Source organism: Notolepis coatsorum (assembly GCF_963971535.1).
Source record: "Notolepis coatsorum genome assembly, chromosome: 19".
Classification (NCBI taxonomy): Eukaryota; Metazoa; Chordata; class Actinopteri; order Aulopiformes; family Paralepididae; genus Notolepis; species Notolepis coatsorum.
Window position 1 is genome coordinate 19,583,826 of NC_140183.1, and position 18,572 is coordinate 19,602,397.

General features: G+C 44.7%; 1 protein-coding gene across 1 annotated transcript in view; it reads left to right on the plus strand.

Annotated features, from left to right (window-relative positions):
* The first annotated feature begins 649 nt into the window (after window positions 1–649).
* The window catches only part of rnf144b (ring finger protein 144B), a 43,490-nt gene continuing 25,567 nt past the window's right edge, over window positions 650–18,572 (plus strand). Inside the window, exons 1-3 of the mRNA XM_084335731.1 lie at window positions 650–934; window positions 10,983–11,258; window positions 18,194–18,298. Of these exons, the coding sequence (XP_084191857.1) occupies window positions 11,082–11,258; window positions 18,194–18,298 (282 nt within the window). The 5' untranslated portion in view covers window positions 650–934; window positions 10,983–11,081. The remainder of the gene's footprint in view (window positions 935–10,982; window positions 11,259–18,193; window positions 18,299–18,572) is intronic.

The following is an 18,572-nucleotide window of genomic DNA, read 5'->3' on the forward strand; positions in this document are numbered from 1 at the left end:
CTCTAAGACAAACTAACCTTAACCAGCTCCTTAACAGCGCCTAAACTTAACCGTTCTAACCTTAACCAACTCCGAAACAATGCCTAACCTTAACCTTAACCTTAACCATGCCTAACCTTAACCGGCGAAAGAATACACGTTAAAAAAAAAATCACGTTAAAAAAAAAAGTTTTGATGGGATTCGAACTCACCAACAACGGACCGCAGGATCGCAGGACCGCTGCTCTGCCAGGTGAGCTATAGCACCGAATGAGAGTCATGGCGTATTTGGACGGTTACGTAATTCCGTAAGCTCTGCCGCTCGGCTCCGCGGAGCGTGCCGCGCGGCAGAGAAAGTTGCGCGTCACGTGCCTTGTCGGGGCCAATCAGGCCTACCCCGGAAGTCACTTACTGTTGCGGAACAGTTACACGCTGGCGGACTGGGTGGATTCGGGTGCTGACGGTGGGTGTCGCGACGCCCCGCCCACGCACGCACAGTAAAACCGACTACAAGCCCCGAAGACCCGCCTCAAACCAAGTACAGGCCCCGAAGCCCCGCCCAGACGTTGGGCTTGCGGCTCTGCAGATACCGCTACAACCACCAGGGGCAGCAGAGGACAGTCCAGTGGAAAGCATCACTTCCTGAGTGGGACAGTCGAGAGGAGAGAGAGACTGGATCACAACCATACGCCTCCTCCCTCGTCGTCTGTCTGCGTGAAGTCCTACAGTAATATCGGAATAGTATCTGTTATTAATAACGCCACCGGGGGGATACAGGGACAGCAGGCAGGGCTGTAGGCAGCGGTTAAAGGGAGAGCAGACAGGGCTGCGGACAGCAGGGTTTATTAGTATTATTACTACAGTAGAACATCAACAGATGTGTCTCTCAGTAGAAGCACTGCGGCTGTGGATCCGGACTGAAGCAGCGACACTGGACTCTGGTTCGACCGGCAAGGTGGGTTCACTCTCCTCCCGTTGTCATTTATCATCAACGATTGTCCACACATAATGGTTTCGATTTACGAGTGTCTTTTCCGGTTATGTGATAGTTTTTGTGTGTTCGCACTGTTCTAACCTACAGTGTGTCAGTGTTGTTGTTACTAGGCAACCTTGAGGATGCAGATGTGTCAGATTTCATCTGCTGTGTGGATGATGAGCTACACTGTCTATCTCTAGTCCTCTGAATTCACCTTGACATTACGCTACACTATAGCTTATTTGTCTACGCAGTGAGTTATTAAACTGGTAGTCGTTTTGCCAATACAATGTGCTATTCTATCAGTTTCTTATTCATATTAACTGGGAGACTTCACTTGGATGTCTGGGATAATAATATGAATTGGTTCCCCATCCCATTACACCGTGCCTCAACATTTCAGTCAGGTTATGTCATTATTAAGTTCTAAGTATGTGTGTGATTTATCTAGACATATCACGCACACGCACACACACACACGCACACACGCACACAAGTAGAGAGAGATAGTAGCTTACATTATACTCTCCCCACCAGCTCACACAGACACAGCTGTCCTGTGCCAACACAGTGGACCGTCTGTAGGCCATACAGCAGCAGCTATTCACAGGCCCCTGGTCTGGGTTTCCCTTTCTGCTTGTGTTGCTGGACAATGATGCTTTGATCCCTGAATCCCTGGGTCTGGAGTCTGGACCAGCACCTAGACCTTGATCCCTGAATCCCTGGGTCTGGAGTCTGGACCAGCACCTAGACCCTGATCCCTGAATCCCTGGGTCTGGAGTCTGGTCCGCCACCTAGACCCTGATCCACCAGGAATGTCAGTATCAGAACGAGCAGGTTTAGCAGCGTGTTGGCACACAGTGGTTTGTTAATGAGTAGCTCCGTCTACAGGGATGACGCCAGTGGTAATTTGTTGCAGATAAAACAACTGTAGTCTACTCTCCCTGACTCTCATCCTGCTGTCAGCGGCCTGGATCTCTGCTGGTACTGGCTGTCCCTCCCTCAGTGTTTAGGAGAGAGACGGATGATAACCCATTATTAAACAGCATGTACTTGTTGGATTTTGGACAGAAGGGCTTTTGTGCCTCAGAGTAAAACATGCTTCACTTATTATTTATATATTTATTTTCCTGTTTGGTTCAGAACAGAGATGAATAACTAATTAAACTATATTAATAACCATTACACTTAATAATAACTATTAAAAACTATTACTAACTAAGAACTATATGGGAGGATGAGTATAATCACTGTTCATCTCTCTCACACTCTCTGTCTCAATCTCTCTCACACTCTGTCTCTCAATCTCTCACACACACTGTCTCTCACTCTCTCTGTCTCTCTCTCACTCTCCCACTCTTCCATCTCTGTCTCTTCTCTCTTTCGCTCTGTTTCTTCTCTCTCTCTCACTGTATTCTTCTCTCTCTCTCACTGTATTCTCTCTCTCATGCTGTATGCTGTATTCTGTCTCTTCCATCTCCGTCTCTTCTCTCTTTCAAACTGTTTCATCTCTCTCACACGGTCTATTCTCTTTACACTTCACATTTTATCTCTGTCTCTCTCTCTCTGTCTCTCTATCTCTCTCTGTCTCTCTCACTCTCTCTTCTCTCCATCCCTCTCTCTCACTCTGTATTCTCTCTCACTCTGTCTCTTCTCTCTCTCACTCTCTATTCTCTCTCTCTTTCTCTCACTCTCTTCCATCTCTGTCTCTCACTCTCTGTCTCCCTGTCTCTCCCTGTCTCTCCCTGTCTCTGTCTCTCCCTGTCTCTCTCTCTGTCTGTCTCTCTCTCTCTCTCTCTCTCTCTCTCTCTCTCTCTCTCTCTCTCTCTCTCTCTCTCTCTCTCTCTCTCTCCACCATGACGGTGCAGTAATAGAATGTTCAGAGCCACAGACTTTCAGGTTCAAGCCTCAAATGTGTTTTTCATGCGTCCCTCAGCCGCCAATCAACATAGTGTAGAATAGAAGAGACATGTAGGACAGTGATGCTGCTGTATCGACTGAGCTGCCATGAAGCTGCTGCCAGCTGCTGGTGGGCCATATATCCATATATCTATATATCCAGTATGTCCTGTACTGTAAGAATATATCTATATATCTAGTATGTCCTGTACTGTAAGAATATATCTATATATCCGGTATGTCCTGACCTGTACTGTAAGAATATATCTATATAACCAGTATGTCCTGTACTGTAAGAATATATCTATATTTCCAGTATGTCCTGTACTGTAAGAATATATCCATATATCCAGTATCATGTCCTGTACTGTAAGAATATATCCAGTATGTCCTGTACTGTAAGAATATATCCATATATCCAGTATGTCCTGTACTGTAAGAATATATCTATATATCCAGTATGTCCTCTACTGTAAGAATATATCCATAAATCCAGTATGTCCTCTACTGTAAGAATATATCCATATATACAGTATGTCCTCTACTGTAAGATTATACCAATATACAGTATCTCCTCTACTGTAAGAATATATCCATATATCCAGTATGTCTTCTTTTTTTAAACTTAAATTTCTATTTTCATTTTTTCAACAACATACATAGACAACATTCATAGACAATACACAGTACATAAATTAAAACAAATAGACAAAAAATGAGTAAAGAAAAAGTGTGACATGGGTCCTTTGGTCCATTCTACATTTGCATTATTTATTTACATTTTTATTCATTTCCTTGTATCCTTTTCAAACCTCTGTGATGTCGTTACTTCCCCTCCTGTAATTCTTCCCATTTTCCCCATTTCCATTAAAACTTTTCTTCTTGCAGCCTCAGCAGATGTGTGATTCTCTCCATTTCCTGTATCCCCTCTACCAACTCTATCCATTGATCCTTTGTCGGCACTTCTACCTTGTACCACAGTTTAGCTAAAGCTTTCTTGGCTGCCACTATCAATATCTTAATCAAATATTTGTCTTCCCCTTGGATTCCTTCCTGTGACAGATTCCCCAAATACAACACTTGGCCTCCCTTGGGTATTTCGTATCCTATTATTTCATTTATTATCCCTCCTATCTCTTCCCAGTAGTGTCTTATCTTCTGACATCCCCAGAATATGTGTGTATGGTTCGCCCCTTCCTGTCCACACTCCCTCCAACATGTTTTCTTTGCTGGTGTGTAATTGCCCTGTATTTCTGGTGTTATAAAGTATCTAATTATATTTTTCCACCCAAACTCCCTCCATATCCTTGATCCTGTGGTTGTTTGTTGTGTCATACCATTCTTCCTCTGTTATCTCTATTTCCAACTCTCTTTCCCACTTTTCTTTTACATACAATGTTGTATTTCCCTTACTGTCCATTATTGCCTGATATAGTGCTGATATCACCCTCCCCTTCCGTCCTTCGTATGACTTTACCATTATCTTAATTACCCCATTCTGTTCTTTGTCTCTATCTTGCTTTATTTCCTTGTTATAGTAGTCCCTAATCTGTAAATATCTAAAGTGGTCCCTATTCTCTAGTCCGTATCTTTCTTTCAATTTTTTTAGAGTCTGCATCTCCCCTCCTTCTGTCATCGTGCACATTGCTGTTATACCCCCCCGTTCCCACCTCTTGAACCCATGGTCTTCTATCCCTGGTCTGAATTTGTTGTCGTGTGCTATCCATCTCAGTATCTTAGATTATTTTTCTAGCTTGTATTTCTTTACTATTGTGTTCCATATGTTTATAGTGAATCTGGTAATTGGATCTAGTAGTTGTTCCTGTCTTCTGAACAGCTCCCTATCTCCTATCAGTGCCTGCACTTTGAATCCCTCTCTTTTGGTTTCTATATCTTTCCATTTGGCCTCATAGTTCACATTGCTCCAGTATGTCTTCTACTGTAATAACGTCCATAAATCCAATATGTCCTCTACTGTAAGAATATATCTATAAATCCAGTATGTCCTCTACTGTTAGAACGTCCATAAATCCAGTATGTCCTCTACTGTTAGAACGTCCATATATCCAGTATGTCCTCTACTGTAAGAAGGTCCATATATATACTATGTCCTCTACTGTAAGAATATATCCATATCCAGTATGTCCTCTACTGTAAGAATATATCCATATATCCAGTATGTTCTCTACTGTAACAACATCCATTTACAGTATGTCCTCTACTGTAAGAACGTCAGAATGACAGCTTCAGTTTATTGTATCCTACCTATCATCACCATACAGTCCAATAGCCTGAACATTGATTGGATTATGACATCTTGAAGTTAACATCATTTTTTTTTCTTGTAAAAAAGGGCTTAGTGGTGTGATAGGGAAATGTCACCAAAATCCGAGGTACTGTTTACGGTATTGAATAGATATTATCTTGCTCTATTCAATACCGTAAACAGTTCATCTGATTTTGGCGACACCACCCTATCGCCCAAGCCTTACTGCCACACGATGGGAGGGGTATCTGGGAGGATAATTATGGGAGGATGTGCAGCTACTCATCCTGCAGAACAGTGTTTTAACGTCACCGTTTCCTCTGTGTGCCCCCCCCCCCCCCCCCCCCGCACCATCACCACCACACACGCCATTTTAATGTACATTATTAATTCAATTCTAATCCCAGATTATGGTGTTATTATTTCTCATGTCTTTTGGGATTGGAAACGACCAAAGAGGGGTTGATGTTGGCTCTGGTTGCTCCTGTTTCAAGACCCTCACGATGGATACTTAGTATCGAGCCATACCAAAGGTTTAGCTCTCACGATGGATACTTAGTATCGAGCCATACCAAAGGTTTAGCTCTCACGATGGATACCTAGTATCGAGCCATAACAAAGGTTTAGCTCTCACGATGGATACCTAATTACCTAGTATCGAGCCATAACAAAGGTTTAGCTCTCACGATGGATACTTGTATCGAGCCATACCAAAGGTTTAGCTCTCACGATGGATACCTAGTATCGAGCCATACCAAAGGTTTAGCTCTCACGATGGATACTTGTATCGAGCCATACCAAAGGTTTAGCTCTCAGGATGGATACTTAGTATCGAGCGAGCCATACCAAAGGTTTAGCTCTCACGATGGATACCTAGTATAGAGAGCCATACCAAAGGTTTAGCTCTCAGGATGGGTATCGACAGTGAAATAGTGGTATCGGTGCATCCCTCATTTTAAATTAGGTTTGGTCGGCTAATCTGACCCTCTCAATCAACGTGAAAAAGAAGTTATAGAAATGTACAGAAGGCCTACGTGAAATGATAACATTCAAACAACAGAGAAATCTAGTTTCAATTTAGTACTGTTAGTACTACTGGGCTAAATTGCCACACTACATTCCATTGACCTTCATTTTCCCATTGAACGGGAAAAGTTAACTGAAATTGCAACTTCTATAACAACTATATTTTCTTATGATTGAAGGGTTATTATGTATATTTTCTTATGATTGAAGGGTTATTATTTATATTTTCTCATGATTGACTGGTTATTATTTATATTTTCTTTGCAACCTCAGGGACTGACCTCAAATGCTGTTCGTCAGTGAGTTCTGATGGAGCCCTGCTTGATTTGCATTGCAAACTAATTTAGATTTATCTGTGTTTTGAATTTAGCAACTAACACATTCTATAATTTCCTTTTCACTTTGATATTTATAAGAAAGCAAGGCTAGGTGACCCAGTAACCCAGTTTGTTAAGCTGGAACCGACCAGCCAGCCAGCCAGCCAGTCAGTCAGTCAGTCAGTCAGTCAGTCAGCCAGTCAGTCAGGGATATTCGCTATTGTTGGCCGGCCTTCCGGAGTCCGGCAGAAATGGCCTGGTGCCAGTATGTAACATGGTAATAACTGGAACTGGTTAGACTAGTGACGTGATTCGTTGATGGCATGGATACCAGACTAGTGCTCCAGTGTAAGGTGCACTGGTCTGTGATCAGTTTTTCCTTTCGGAAGAGAAAGATGGTTAATGTGATGGTCACAGATCAATACTCTCACTCTAAAAGACTTGATTTCTGGCTTTAAAAACGTTACGAGAACTTAAATAAATAAGGTTGTGTCTAGATCTCATAGCCAGGAAGGAACATTTCTACATGTAGTTCAGGCGGTGGGTTAAGAAGGTCAGAGTTCAGATGAGGAAAAGGTTCATAAACTATAGGTGAACATTTACGAAGAGTCATGGCTTTGTAGCTACAGGGCTACATGTGACAATTCCCATGGAAACGTCCTTCCAGGCTATGGGATCTAGAAACAGTACCGATAAATAAATAACTAGGCCATAGCTGGAATAATAATAACACATAATTATTACATTTACTTCACACACCACACAACCCTGGGTGAACAGTGAGTCACACGGCAAGTCATGTGTCATGATCACATGACACACTGATAGTAACACACTGATAGTAACACACTGATAGTAACAGACTGAGAGACAGACAGACTGAGAGGAAGACAGACTGAGAGACAGACTGAGAGACAGACAGACTGAGAGACAGACAGACTGAGAGGAAGACAGACTGAGAGACAGACAGACTGAGAGACAGACAGACTGAGAGACAGACAGACTGAGAGACAGACAGACTGAGAGGAAGACAGACTGAGAGACAGACAGACTGAGAGGAAGACAGACTGAGAGGAAGACAGACTGAGAGACAGACAGACTGAGAGACAGATAGACTGAGAGGAAGACAGACTGAGAGACAGACAGACTGAGAGGAAGACAGACTGAGAGGAAGACAGACTGAGAGACAGACAGACTGAGAGGAAGACAGACTGAGAGACAGACAGACTGAGAGACAGACAGACTGAGAGACAGACAGACTGAGAGACAGATAGACTGAGAGGAAGACAGACTGAGAGACAGACAGACTGAGAGGAAGACAGACTGAGAGGAAGACAGACTGAGAGGAAGACAGACTGAGAGACAGACAGACTGAGAGGAAGACGGACTGAGAGACAGACAGACTGAGAGGAAGACAGACTGAGAGGAAGACAGACTGAGAGGAAGACAGACTGAGAGACAGACAGACTGAGAGGAAGACAGACTGAGAGACAGACAGACTGAGAGGAAGACAGACTGAGAGACTGAGAGACAGACAGACTGAGAGACAGACAGACTGAGAGACAGATAGACTGAGAGGAAGACAGACTGAGAGACAGACAGACTGAGAGGAAGACAGACTGAGAGGAAGACAGACTGAGAGGAAGACAGACTGAGAGACAGACAGACTGAGAGGAAGACAGACTGAGAGACAGACAGACTGAGAGACAGACAGACTGAGAGGAAGACAGACTGAGAGACAGACAGACTGAGAGACAGACAGACTGAGAGACAGACAGACTGAGAGACAGACAGACTGAGAGGAAGACAGACTGAGAGACCGACAGACTGAGAGACTGAGAGACAGACTGAGAGACAGACAGACTGAGAGACAGACAGACTGAGAGGAAGACAGACTGAGAGACAGACAGACTGAGAGACAGACAGACTGAGAGACAGACAGAAGAGGTACCCGGCTAACTGGAAGGATCAGTTGTATAAGCTGAGTGCAGCAGTCAATAACACTCTTGACTGTAGAGGAAATAGAAAGGTGCTATATTATATATTATATTATATGATAGAACTAGTCGTAGTAGAAAAATCCCAAACGTTGACTGTTTCCTCTCAAGTCTACGGTCGGGGCGACTTCTCAACATCATTGTATCATATCGTGATCTTATCGTGATGAAAGTGTTATTGTGATGTCATTGTGCACAATCCTGCCATCTAAATAACCACACATTCACTTAAATGTATCTTAAAATTAGATAATTGTTCATTATTTGAGGGGATGTTATATCAATATATATATATATATATTACATTATCATGCAGTTCAATCTGATGATCTGTGATCAGATTATTTATCTTGTGATTAATGAACAGTGAACAGATATCGTGATATACAGTAGTACATTGATATCGTGATATACAGTAGTACATTGATATCGTGATATACAGTAGTACATTGATATAGTAGTACATTGATATTGTGATATACAGTAGTACATTGATATTGTGATATACAGTAGTACATTGATATAGTAGTACATTGATATTGTGATATACAGTAGTACATTGATATTGTGATATACAGTAGTACATTGATATAGTAGTACATTGATATTGTGATATACAGTAGTACATTGATATTGTGATATACAGTAGTACATTGATATAGTAGTACATTGATATTGTGATATACAGTAGTACATTGATATAGTAGTACATTGATATTGTGATATACAGTAGTACATTGATATAGTAGTACATTGATATTGTGATATACAGTAGTACATTGATATAGTAGTACATTGATATTGTGATATACAGTAGTACATTGATATTGTGATATACAGTAGTACATTGATATTGTGATATACAGTAGTACATTGATATAGTAGTACATTGATATTGTGATATACAGTAGTACATTGATATTGTGATATACAGTAGTACATTGATATCGTGATATACAGTAGTACATTGATATCGTGATATACAGTAGTACATTGCTATTGTGATATACGGTAGTACATTGATATTGTGATATACAGTAGTACATTGATATTGTGATATACAGTAGTACATTGATATCGTGATATACAGTAGTACATTGATATTGTGATATACAGTAGTACATTGATATTGTGATATACAGTAGGGATGCACCGATATGAAAATTTGCCACCGATACCGATTGTTCAACTAACACAATCGGCCGATACCGATATTTGTGGCAAAAACTTTTTTTTAAATATTTTTTATTATTATTTTTCTTTTGTAATTCTTTTTTTGTAATTTTTTTTTTGTAATTTTTTTTTTGTTTTTTTATGAAACTACTGTATATTTGTGTTACAAATTGTGCTCACCGATATGAACATAGGCCTCTTTACTTACTTAAAAAAAGGAAACATCAAGAAATAGCACTATCTCTCTCCCAGTATGTTCTGCAGGGCTGCAGCTAGATACTAGTTCTCCCAGTATGGTCTACCGGCTGGGCTGCAGCTGGATACTATTGTCTCAACCACAGCTCTCAACCAATGACATTTTTATTGACAGTCGATTCTGCCAATTACGTCACACACCGCTTGCACCCGCCTCTGCTGTTACCACCAATCGGCAAGCGCGTATACATTTTTTACTTCCGCTTTTGTCCGCCATTGATTTTGACGAGACTGGTATTCTACAACAACAACAACGGCGGCGCGGCCGACGTTTAGCTTTTACCTCCGCAGGATGACTTAAACGAGGCATAATGATTTTACTGCAATGCATGTTATAATAAAACAAAGCCTTTCTATACATGTGTCTGATTGAAAACTTTATTAACAGATTGCTGGTGTTATGGTGGTGTTATGGTGGGCTCCTGGTGTTATGGTGGGCTCCTGGTGTTATGGTGGTGTTATGGTGGGCTCCTGGTGTTATGGTGGGCTCCTGGTGTTATGGTGGGCTCCTGGTGTTATGGTGGGCTCCTGGTGTTATGGTGGGCTCCTGGTGTTATGGTGGGCTCCTGGTGTTATGGTGGGCTCCTGGTGTTATGGTGGGCTCCTGGTGTTATGGTGGGCTCCTGGTGTTATGGTGGTGTTATGGTGGGCTCCTGGTGTTATGGTGGGCTCCTGGTGTTATGGTGGGCTCCTGGTGTTATGGTGGTGTTATGGTGGGCTCCTGGTGTTATGGTGGGCTCCTGGTGTTATGGTGGGCTCCTGGTGTTATGGTGGTGTTATGGTGGGCTCCTGGTGTTATGGTGGTGTTATGGTGGGCTCCTGGTGTTATGGTGGTGTTATGGTGGGCTCCTGGTGTTATGGTGGGCTCCTGGTGTTATGGTGGGCTCCTGGTGTTATGGTGGGCTCCTGGTGTTATGGTGGGCTCCTGGTGTTATGGTGGGCTCCTGGTGTCCTGTTTGTTGACACAACTCACAATCCTCTGCCAACAGGGCTGCAAATATTATTGGGACCCAGATGACACAAATGTATCAAATTGGATATTAATTTAGAATAATTTCTGTTATAGACTGACCGAGTCTGTTTCAAACCTCCAGGAACATGGAGGCCTCGTCTCCCGTCTCTCCCCTGCAGAGGAGCTAGGAGGAGCAGCCGCTGCCGCTGCCGGGCTGCACTGACGCCCGCCGCCCTCCAACATGGCCGCCAGCAGTCCCACGCAGACCCACTCGGCCAGGGCCTCGGCCCCAGGGAGCCCCGAAGCCGCCGCTGACCCGCTGTGCGGCCCCGAGGTCTACTGCAAACTGTGCCTCAGCGAGCACCCTGCAGCTGCCACCAGTGCACTGAGCACCTGCAGCTGTGTGTTCTGCTGCCCAGTAGGTACACTGCACCACACGCTACATACTGTAAGACCCCCAGTAGGTACACTGCACCACACACTACATAAGACCCCCAGTAGGTACACTGCACCACACACTACATACTGTAAGACCCCCAGTAGGTACACTGCACCACACACTACATACTGTAAGACCCCCAGTAGGTACACTGCACCACACGCTACATACTGTAAGACCCCCAGTAGGTACACTGCACCACACACTACATACTGTAAGACCCCCAGTAGGTACACTGCACCACACACACTACATACTGTAAGACCCCCAGTAGGTACACTGCACCACACACTACATACTGTAAGACCCCCAGTAGGTACACTGCACCACACACTACATACTGTAAGACCCCCAGTAGGTACACTGCACCTCACGCTACATACTGTAAGACCCCCAGTAGGTACACTGCACCACACACTACATACTGTAAGACCCCCAGTAGGTACACTGCACCACACGCTACATACTGTAAGACCCCCAGTAGGTACACTGCACCACACTCTACATACTGTAAGACCCCCAGTAGGTACACTGCACCACACACTACATACTGTAAGACCCCCAGTAGGTACACTGCACCACACTCTACATACTGTAAGACCCCCAGTAGGTACACTGCACCACACACTACATACTGTAAGACCCCCAGTAGGTACACTGACTGCACCACACACTACATACTGTAAGACCCCCAGTAGGTACACTGCACCACACGCTACATACTGTAAGACCCCCAGTAGGTACACTGCACCACACACTACATACTGTAAGACCCCCAGAAGGTACACTGCACCACACGCTACATACTGTAAGACCCCCAGTAGGTACACTGCACCACACACTACATACTGTAAGACCCCCAGTAGGTACACTGCACCACACACTACATACTGTAAGACCCCCAGTAGGTACACTGCACCACACGCTACATACTGTAAGACCCCCAGTAGGTACACTGCACCACACACTACATACTGTAAGACCCCCAGTAGGTACACTGCACCACACGCTACATACTGTAAGACCCCCAGTAGGTACACTGCACCACACACTACATACTGTAAGACCCCCAGTAGGTACACTGCACTACATACTGTAAGACCCCCAGTAGGTACACTGCACCACACGCTACATACTGTAAGACCCCCAGTAGGTACACTGCACCACACGCTACATACTGTAAGACCCCCAGTAGGTACACTGCACTACATACTGTAAGACCCCCAGTAGGTACACTGCACCACACACTACATACTGTAAGACCCCCAGTAGGTACACTGCACCACACACTACATACTGTAAGACCCCCAGTAGGTACACTGCACCACACACTACATACTGTAAGACCCCCAGTAGGTACACTGCACCACACGCTACATACTGTAAGACCCCCAGTAGGTACACTGCACCACACGCTACATACTGTAAGACCCCCAGTAGGTACACTGCACCACACACTACATACTGTAAGACCCCCAGTAGGTACACTGCACTACATACTGTAAGACCCCCAGTAGGTACACTGCACCACACGCTACATACTGTAAGACCCCCAGTAGGTACACTGCACCACACGCTACATACTGTAAGACCCCCAGTAGGTACACTGCACCACACGCTACATACTGTAAGACCCCCAGTAGGTACACTGCACCACACGCTACATACTGTAAGACCCCCCAGTAGGTACACTGCACCACACGCTACATACTGTAAGACCCCCAGTAGGTACACTGCACCACACGCTACATACTGTAAGACCCCCAGTAGGTACACTGCACCACACGCTACATACTGTAAGACCCCCAGTAGGTACACTGCACCACACACTACATACTGTAAGACCCCCAGTAGGTACACTGCACCACACACTACATACTGTAAGACCCCCAGTAGGTACACTGCACCACGCGCTACATACTGTAAGACCCCCAGTAGGTACACTGCACCACACGCTACATACTGTAAGACCCCCAGAAGGTACACTGCACCACACACTACATACTGTAAGACCCCCAGTAGGTACACTGCACCACACACTACATACTGTAAGACCCCCAGTAGGTACACTGCACCACACGCTACATACTGTAAGACCCCCAGTAGGTACACTGCACCACACACTACATACTGTAAGACCCCCAGTAGGTACACTGCACCACACGCTACATACTGTAAGACCCCCAGTAGGTACACTGCACCACACACTACATACTGTAAGACCCCCAGTAGGTACACTGCACCACACGCTACATACTGTAAGACCCCCAGTAGGTACACTGCACCACACGCTACATACTGTAAGACCCCCAGTAGGTACACTGACTGCACCACACGCTACATACTGTAAGACCCCCAGTAGGTACACTGCACCACACACTACATACTGTAAGACCCCCAGTAGGTACACTGCACCACACTCTACATACTGTAAGACCCCCAGTAGGTACACTGCACCACAGGCTAGTAGTGTCGTAGAATTGGACCGGAGGTTAGTCGAATGACTTGGCTGTTACAAGTTTATTACCTCAAAAAAGCACCGAATACAATTTGGTTCAGAGTTATGCGAGAGAACTCTCCGGGTCACTGCTCTTTCAACCCTTTCACTGCGACAATACACAGAAGGTTAACCCTTTCACTGCCACACACGACAGCCGGTTAACCCTTTCACTGCCACACTACAGAAGGTTAACCCTTTACTATCACTATAGTGTGATAGTAAAGGGTTAACCTTCTGTAGTGTGGCAGTGAAAGGGTTAAGTTGTAACCCTGCTAGAGTCTCCAGATAAACAAAGTTGAATATATTTAATACACATGTTTTAGGTTCCTTCGCTGAAGGTGTGAGACTCCTTTCTCCGGCAGGGGGGAGGGGGGAGTTGGGGTTGGTTGATATGGAAAGTGAGGTGTTCTGGCTCTGTGTGGGGAGAGGGGAGGGGGTGTAAGTTGGGATCGGTTGATATGGAAAGATGGGTAGGGTGAGGTGTTAAGAGAGGAAGGAACACAATAGGGTCATATGAACTCAGGATGTGTGATTTGCATCAAAGGGAGGGAAAGGGACCTTTTGGTCCCTCGGGGGGCTTTCTCACTAACCATTCGGGGTCGAATCACAGCCCGATCGCACCCAAAAAGGGTGTGTCCGTCCTACTGAGAACGCCCCCCCCCCCCCACTGACGCTGATTCGCTCCAAACCTGGACCGCTGGAATAGGTGGTTCCGGGTGCGCGCCAGTGGGAGCGGGGGGCGTGGTGTGCGAGCTTGTACCAAAACACGGGAGAGGCTTGCTGTATCAACTTGCTGACACCCACAACGTCATTACTGTAATGCTTTCATGCTTGCTTGAATTTTGGGCAGATAAAAACATACAGCAACAACTGGACAATACCCATGGCAATTTGACGGGTTCAGACCTCAACCAAACAAGCATGTTGAGCCTCACGGCTGAAAACATGAAGCCACGTTACAAGCACAAGACTTCCCTGGCTCGCATTAGGCCTGGCATTCTTTTTGCCATTGCTATGTCTACTATACATTGGTTTCTTGTTCGAATGCATTTATTTCTATTAGACCAGTGGTGCCCAACCAGTCGGCCGTGATCGACCGGTAGATCAATGACATTCAATATAATTGCCGCGAGCGATGGGCTAATGTTAGCTGCTAACTAGTAATAAATAGGCTAAGCTAGCTAACTAGCGTTAGCTTAGCATTAACCCTGGAAAACGCTCAAAGCAGACTCCACGACACCAGTTCCATTCGTGAGAAAAGGGGGGTGTGTTATATTGACAAGGCTTGACAACAGAGGTTCAAATATAACTTCATATTTATTGGTTATTTGTTTCTTTATATCAGCATCCAGTTTCCACCACCGTATGTTAAACTCTTCCTGTGTTGACGTTCGAGCGTGACATCATCGCCTACGGCAAGCTTACACGCTCAAAACGCAAACCGTAAACAAAACCCAGAGCGCACCAAGACTGCAGTGTGTACGCAAACTAGAGGGGGGCGAGGGAGGGGGGGGGAGTTCGCACCCAAGGACGGAACGAGGACGGAGCGGAGCTGATTCGACCCCAAATGGCAGTGAGAAAGCCCCCTCATACAGTCTGTCTCTCACAGTAGGTACACTGCACCACACGCTACATAAGACCCCGGCTTGGTCCTGGATTCTCCCAAAATAGGAAAAAAACATCATCCACTTTTACAGTAGCTGTAGACTTCCCCTCCCTAAGAGGCTGTCGCTTGAGAGGTTAAAGGGGTGGTGCCAGTGTCTCGTCTGGTAATCAGAAGGTTAGGGTTAGACAGTGGCTCAGGAGGTAGAGTGGTCGTCTGGTAATCAGAAGGTTAGGGTTAGACAGTGGCTCAGGAGGTAGAGCGGTCGTCTGGTAATCAGAAGGTTAGGATTAGACAGTGGCTCAGGAGGTAGAGCGGTCGTCTGGTAATCAGAAGGTTAGGATTAGACAGTGGCTCAGGAGGTAGAGCGGTCGTCTGGTAATCAGAAGGTTAGGGTTAGACAGTGTATCAGGAGGTAGAGCGGTCGTCTGGTAATCAGAAGGTTAGGGTTAGACAGTGTATCAGGAGGTAGAGCGGTCGTCTGGTAATCAGAAGGTTAGGGTTAGACAGTGTATCAGGAGGTAGAGCGGTCGTCTGGTAATCAGAAGGTTAGGGTTAGACAGTGTATCAGGAGGTAGAGCGGTCGTCTGGTAATCAGAAGGTTAGGGTTAGACAGTGTATCAGGAGGTAGAGCGGTCGTCTGGTAATCAGTTCCTGGCTTGATTCCAGCTACTCCCGGCAGCATGTTGAAGTGTCCTTGAGCAAGCAAAACTCCTAAGTGCTCCCGATGAGCAGGTCGGCACCTTGCATGGCCACCTCCGCCGTCGGTGTGTGAATGTGAGGCATACGTTGTAAAAAAGTGCTTTTACTTTAAACAACAACAGTGAAGCAGGATCTATTTCTTCTGACTTCAAAATATAGTACAGTATGTTCTCTGAACACAGTTTCACTTTGAGTTTCACATTTTCTCTCCCAGAAAAGCGCCTAGTGCACCTTTAAGGTAAGGAGGTGTTGAGGAAGACCACAGCTCTCGCTCACACTGCCTCTGTTGTACGACTACTAAGGAAACGTGTGCCATTTGGAACCAGTCTTATTTCCTTCCCTATTATTAGATTATAGAAGACCCAGCAGTATGAGAAGTTATGCAAGAAATTGGTGTAAATTCTTCCACAGCTTACTTGGGGAGGGGGGGGGGGGTTATGTCACTGGAATGCAGCCTTTAGTGTTTTATTCTAAAGTAGACAGAGTTCCACCACTATGTCCCTTTAGCTGCCCTGACTGGAGGCGTGCTACGTAGCTGTTTCGATCTGAAACACACAGAGAGATCTCTGGATAAAGGCAGGTGTTAATCTCTGTCCAAACTGGACAAGTTGTCTGTTGCTGCTAGCACAAGGTTGCACACACACGCACACACACACACACACACACACACACACACACACACACACACACACTCAGGGGGAGGTAGAGTGATTGTGTATCGTTATCAGTTGGACTCTATTGAATATAAACCTGAAACATCTTCTACATCCAGCAGCACAGCAGACAACCTCACAGCCTGCTGCCTTATGCTGTACTGACAAACAGCTCTGGGTCTTAAGCATGACCTCAACGATATTACTGTGGAAGAATTAACCATGACTTGGACCATAGTTGTTGTCATAAGTTTATTAGCTTACAACCCAGGAACATTGGCTTAGAGGGGACAGGGCACCCAAATGGGGGGGGAGTCCCGTCATGAGTCCCACGAGAGTGACGAGACATGGAATACCTTGACATTTTATACAATAACAGAGAAAGGGGCGGGACAGTGTGTAGACAAGAGATTGGTGATTGATTTACACAAAGGGGTTGATCAATGGAGGAGGGTAGACAGACAGAACAATAGGCTGTCTATGGTAGGTGTGTGGCGGGATAACAAGAATGGGAGGGGGGGGGGGGGGGGGGGGCATACAATACAATTCCACTACATTACCAAGCCATGTTTAAGATAAGATAACATGTACTGCTATTGATCCCGTTAGGGAAAGTCAGGTGTCCTTATAGCAGCATGTGATGTACACAGTAGGTGTGAGTAATCGAGTATTCTTTTATTTACTTATTTGGTTACCACCAAGTATACGTCCACCGAAAGTGTTTTGACTGACAACACGTATTAAGCATTGGGTACATTTCTGTCGCCATGTTGTTTTCCCAAGGGGATTAATCTTATCTTATCATTTTATTTAATCTTATCTTATCTTAAGGTGAGTTCTAAAAATGGATTTCCCTAAACAAGCGCTACTTGAGTAATTCCTGTAAGTACTTGAACTGGGAACACATTCCTGGTGCCCATCCCTACTAGCAGCACAGGGGATGGGGGAGGAGGGAGGGGGAGGAGGGAGGGGGAGGTGCAGGTACAAGCAGGGTAATAGAAACGACAATAAAATATAGATGATAAAAATATCAGAGTAGAGGTAAAGAACAAGATAACATATGAATAAAATATTTAATAAATAAGGATGGTCAGTCAGGTGAGACATACAGTGTGTTTACTCTATCAATAGTAAACATAAATAGAGTTTAATTGAGTGTTTAGTTCCTCAAAACGATCTGTCTTATTGCAACGTCTGCAAGTTCCTCCTAATGTTTCATTGCCACATTTCACATATCCAGAAGAATGGTTTTAACATGTCTGCGTTTGGAGGTTGCAAAAGATATGTGCCAGCCTACACAGATTGTGGTATCCTGTATGAAAATGAAACTATATTTTGCCAATGCAGTGTGACTAATACAACTAGAAGCCTGCATTAACTAGACTATATTTATAGTGCTGTAATGTGTTCCTGTGTAATTTAACCATTATCTGTGTATGTCTCCCCCTCCCCCCAGTGTCTGCAGCAGTATGTCCAGCTGGCCATCAGAGAGGGTGGAGGTGCACCGGTCACCTGTCCTGACCTGGCATGCCAACAGCCTGGAGCCTTACTGGACTCTGAGGTAGGACCTGTTTAAAGACTACCCTTTTAATGAGTTAAATAGAGTTTACACTTACTTACTTACTTACTTACTTACTTACTTACTTACTTACTTACTTACTTACTTACTTACTTACTTACTTACTTACTTACTTACTTACTTACTTACTTACTTACTTACTTACTTACTTACTTACTTACTTACTTACTTACTTACTTACTTACTTACTTACTTACTTACTTACTTACTTACGCCTGCTACCCCTTCTGGGGCATAGGCCGTCAACAAGTGATCT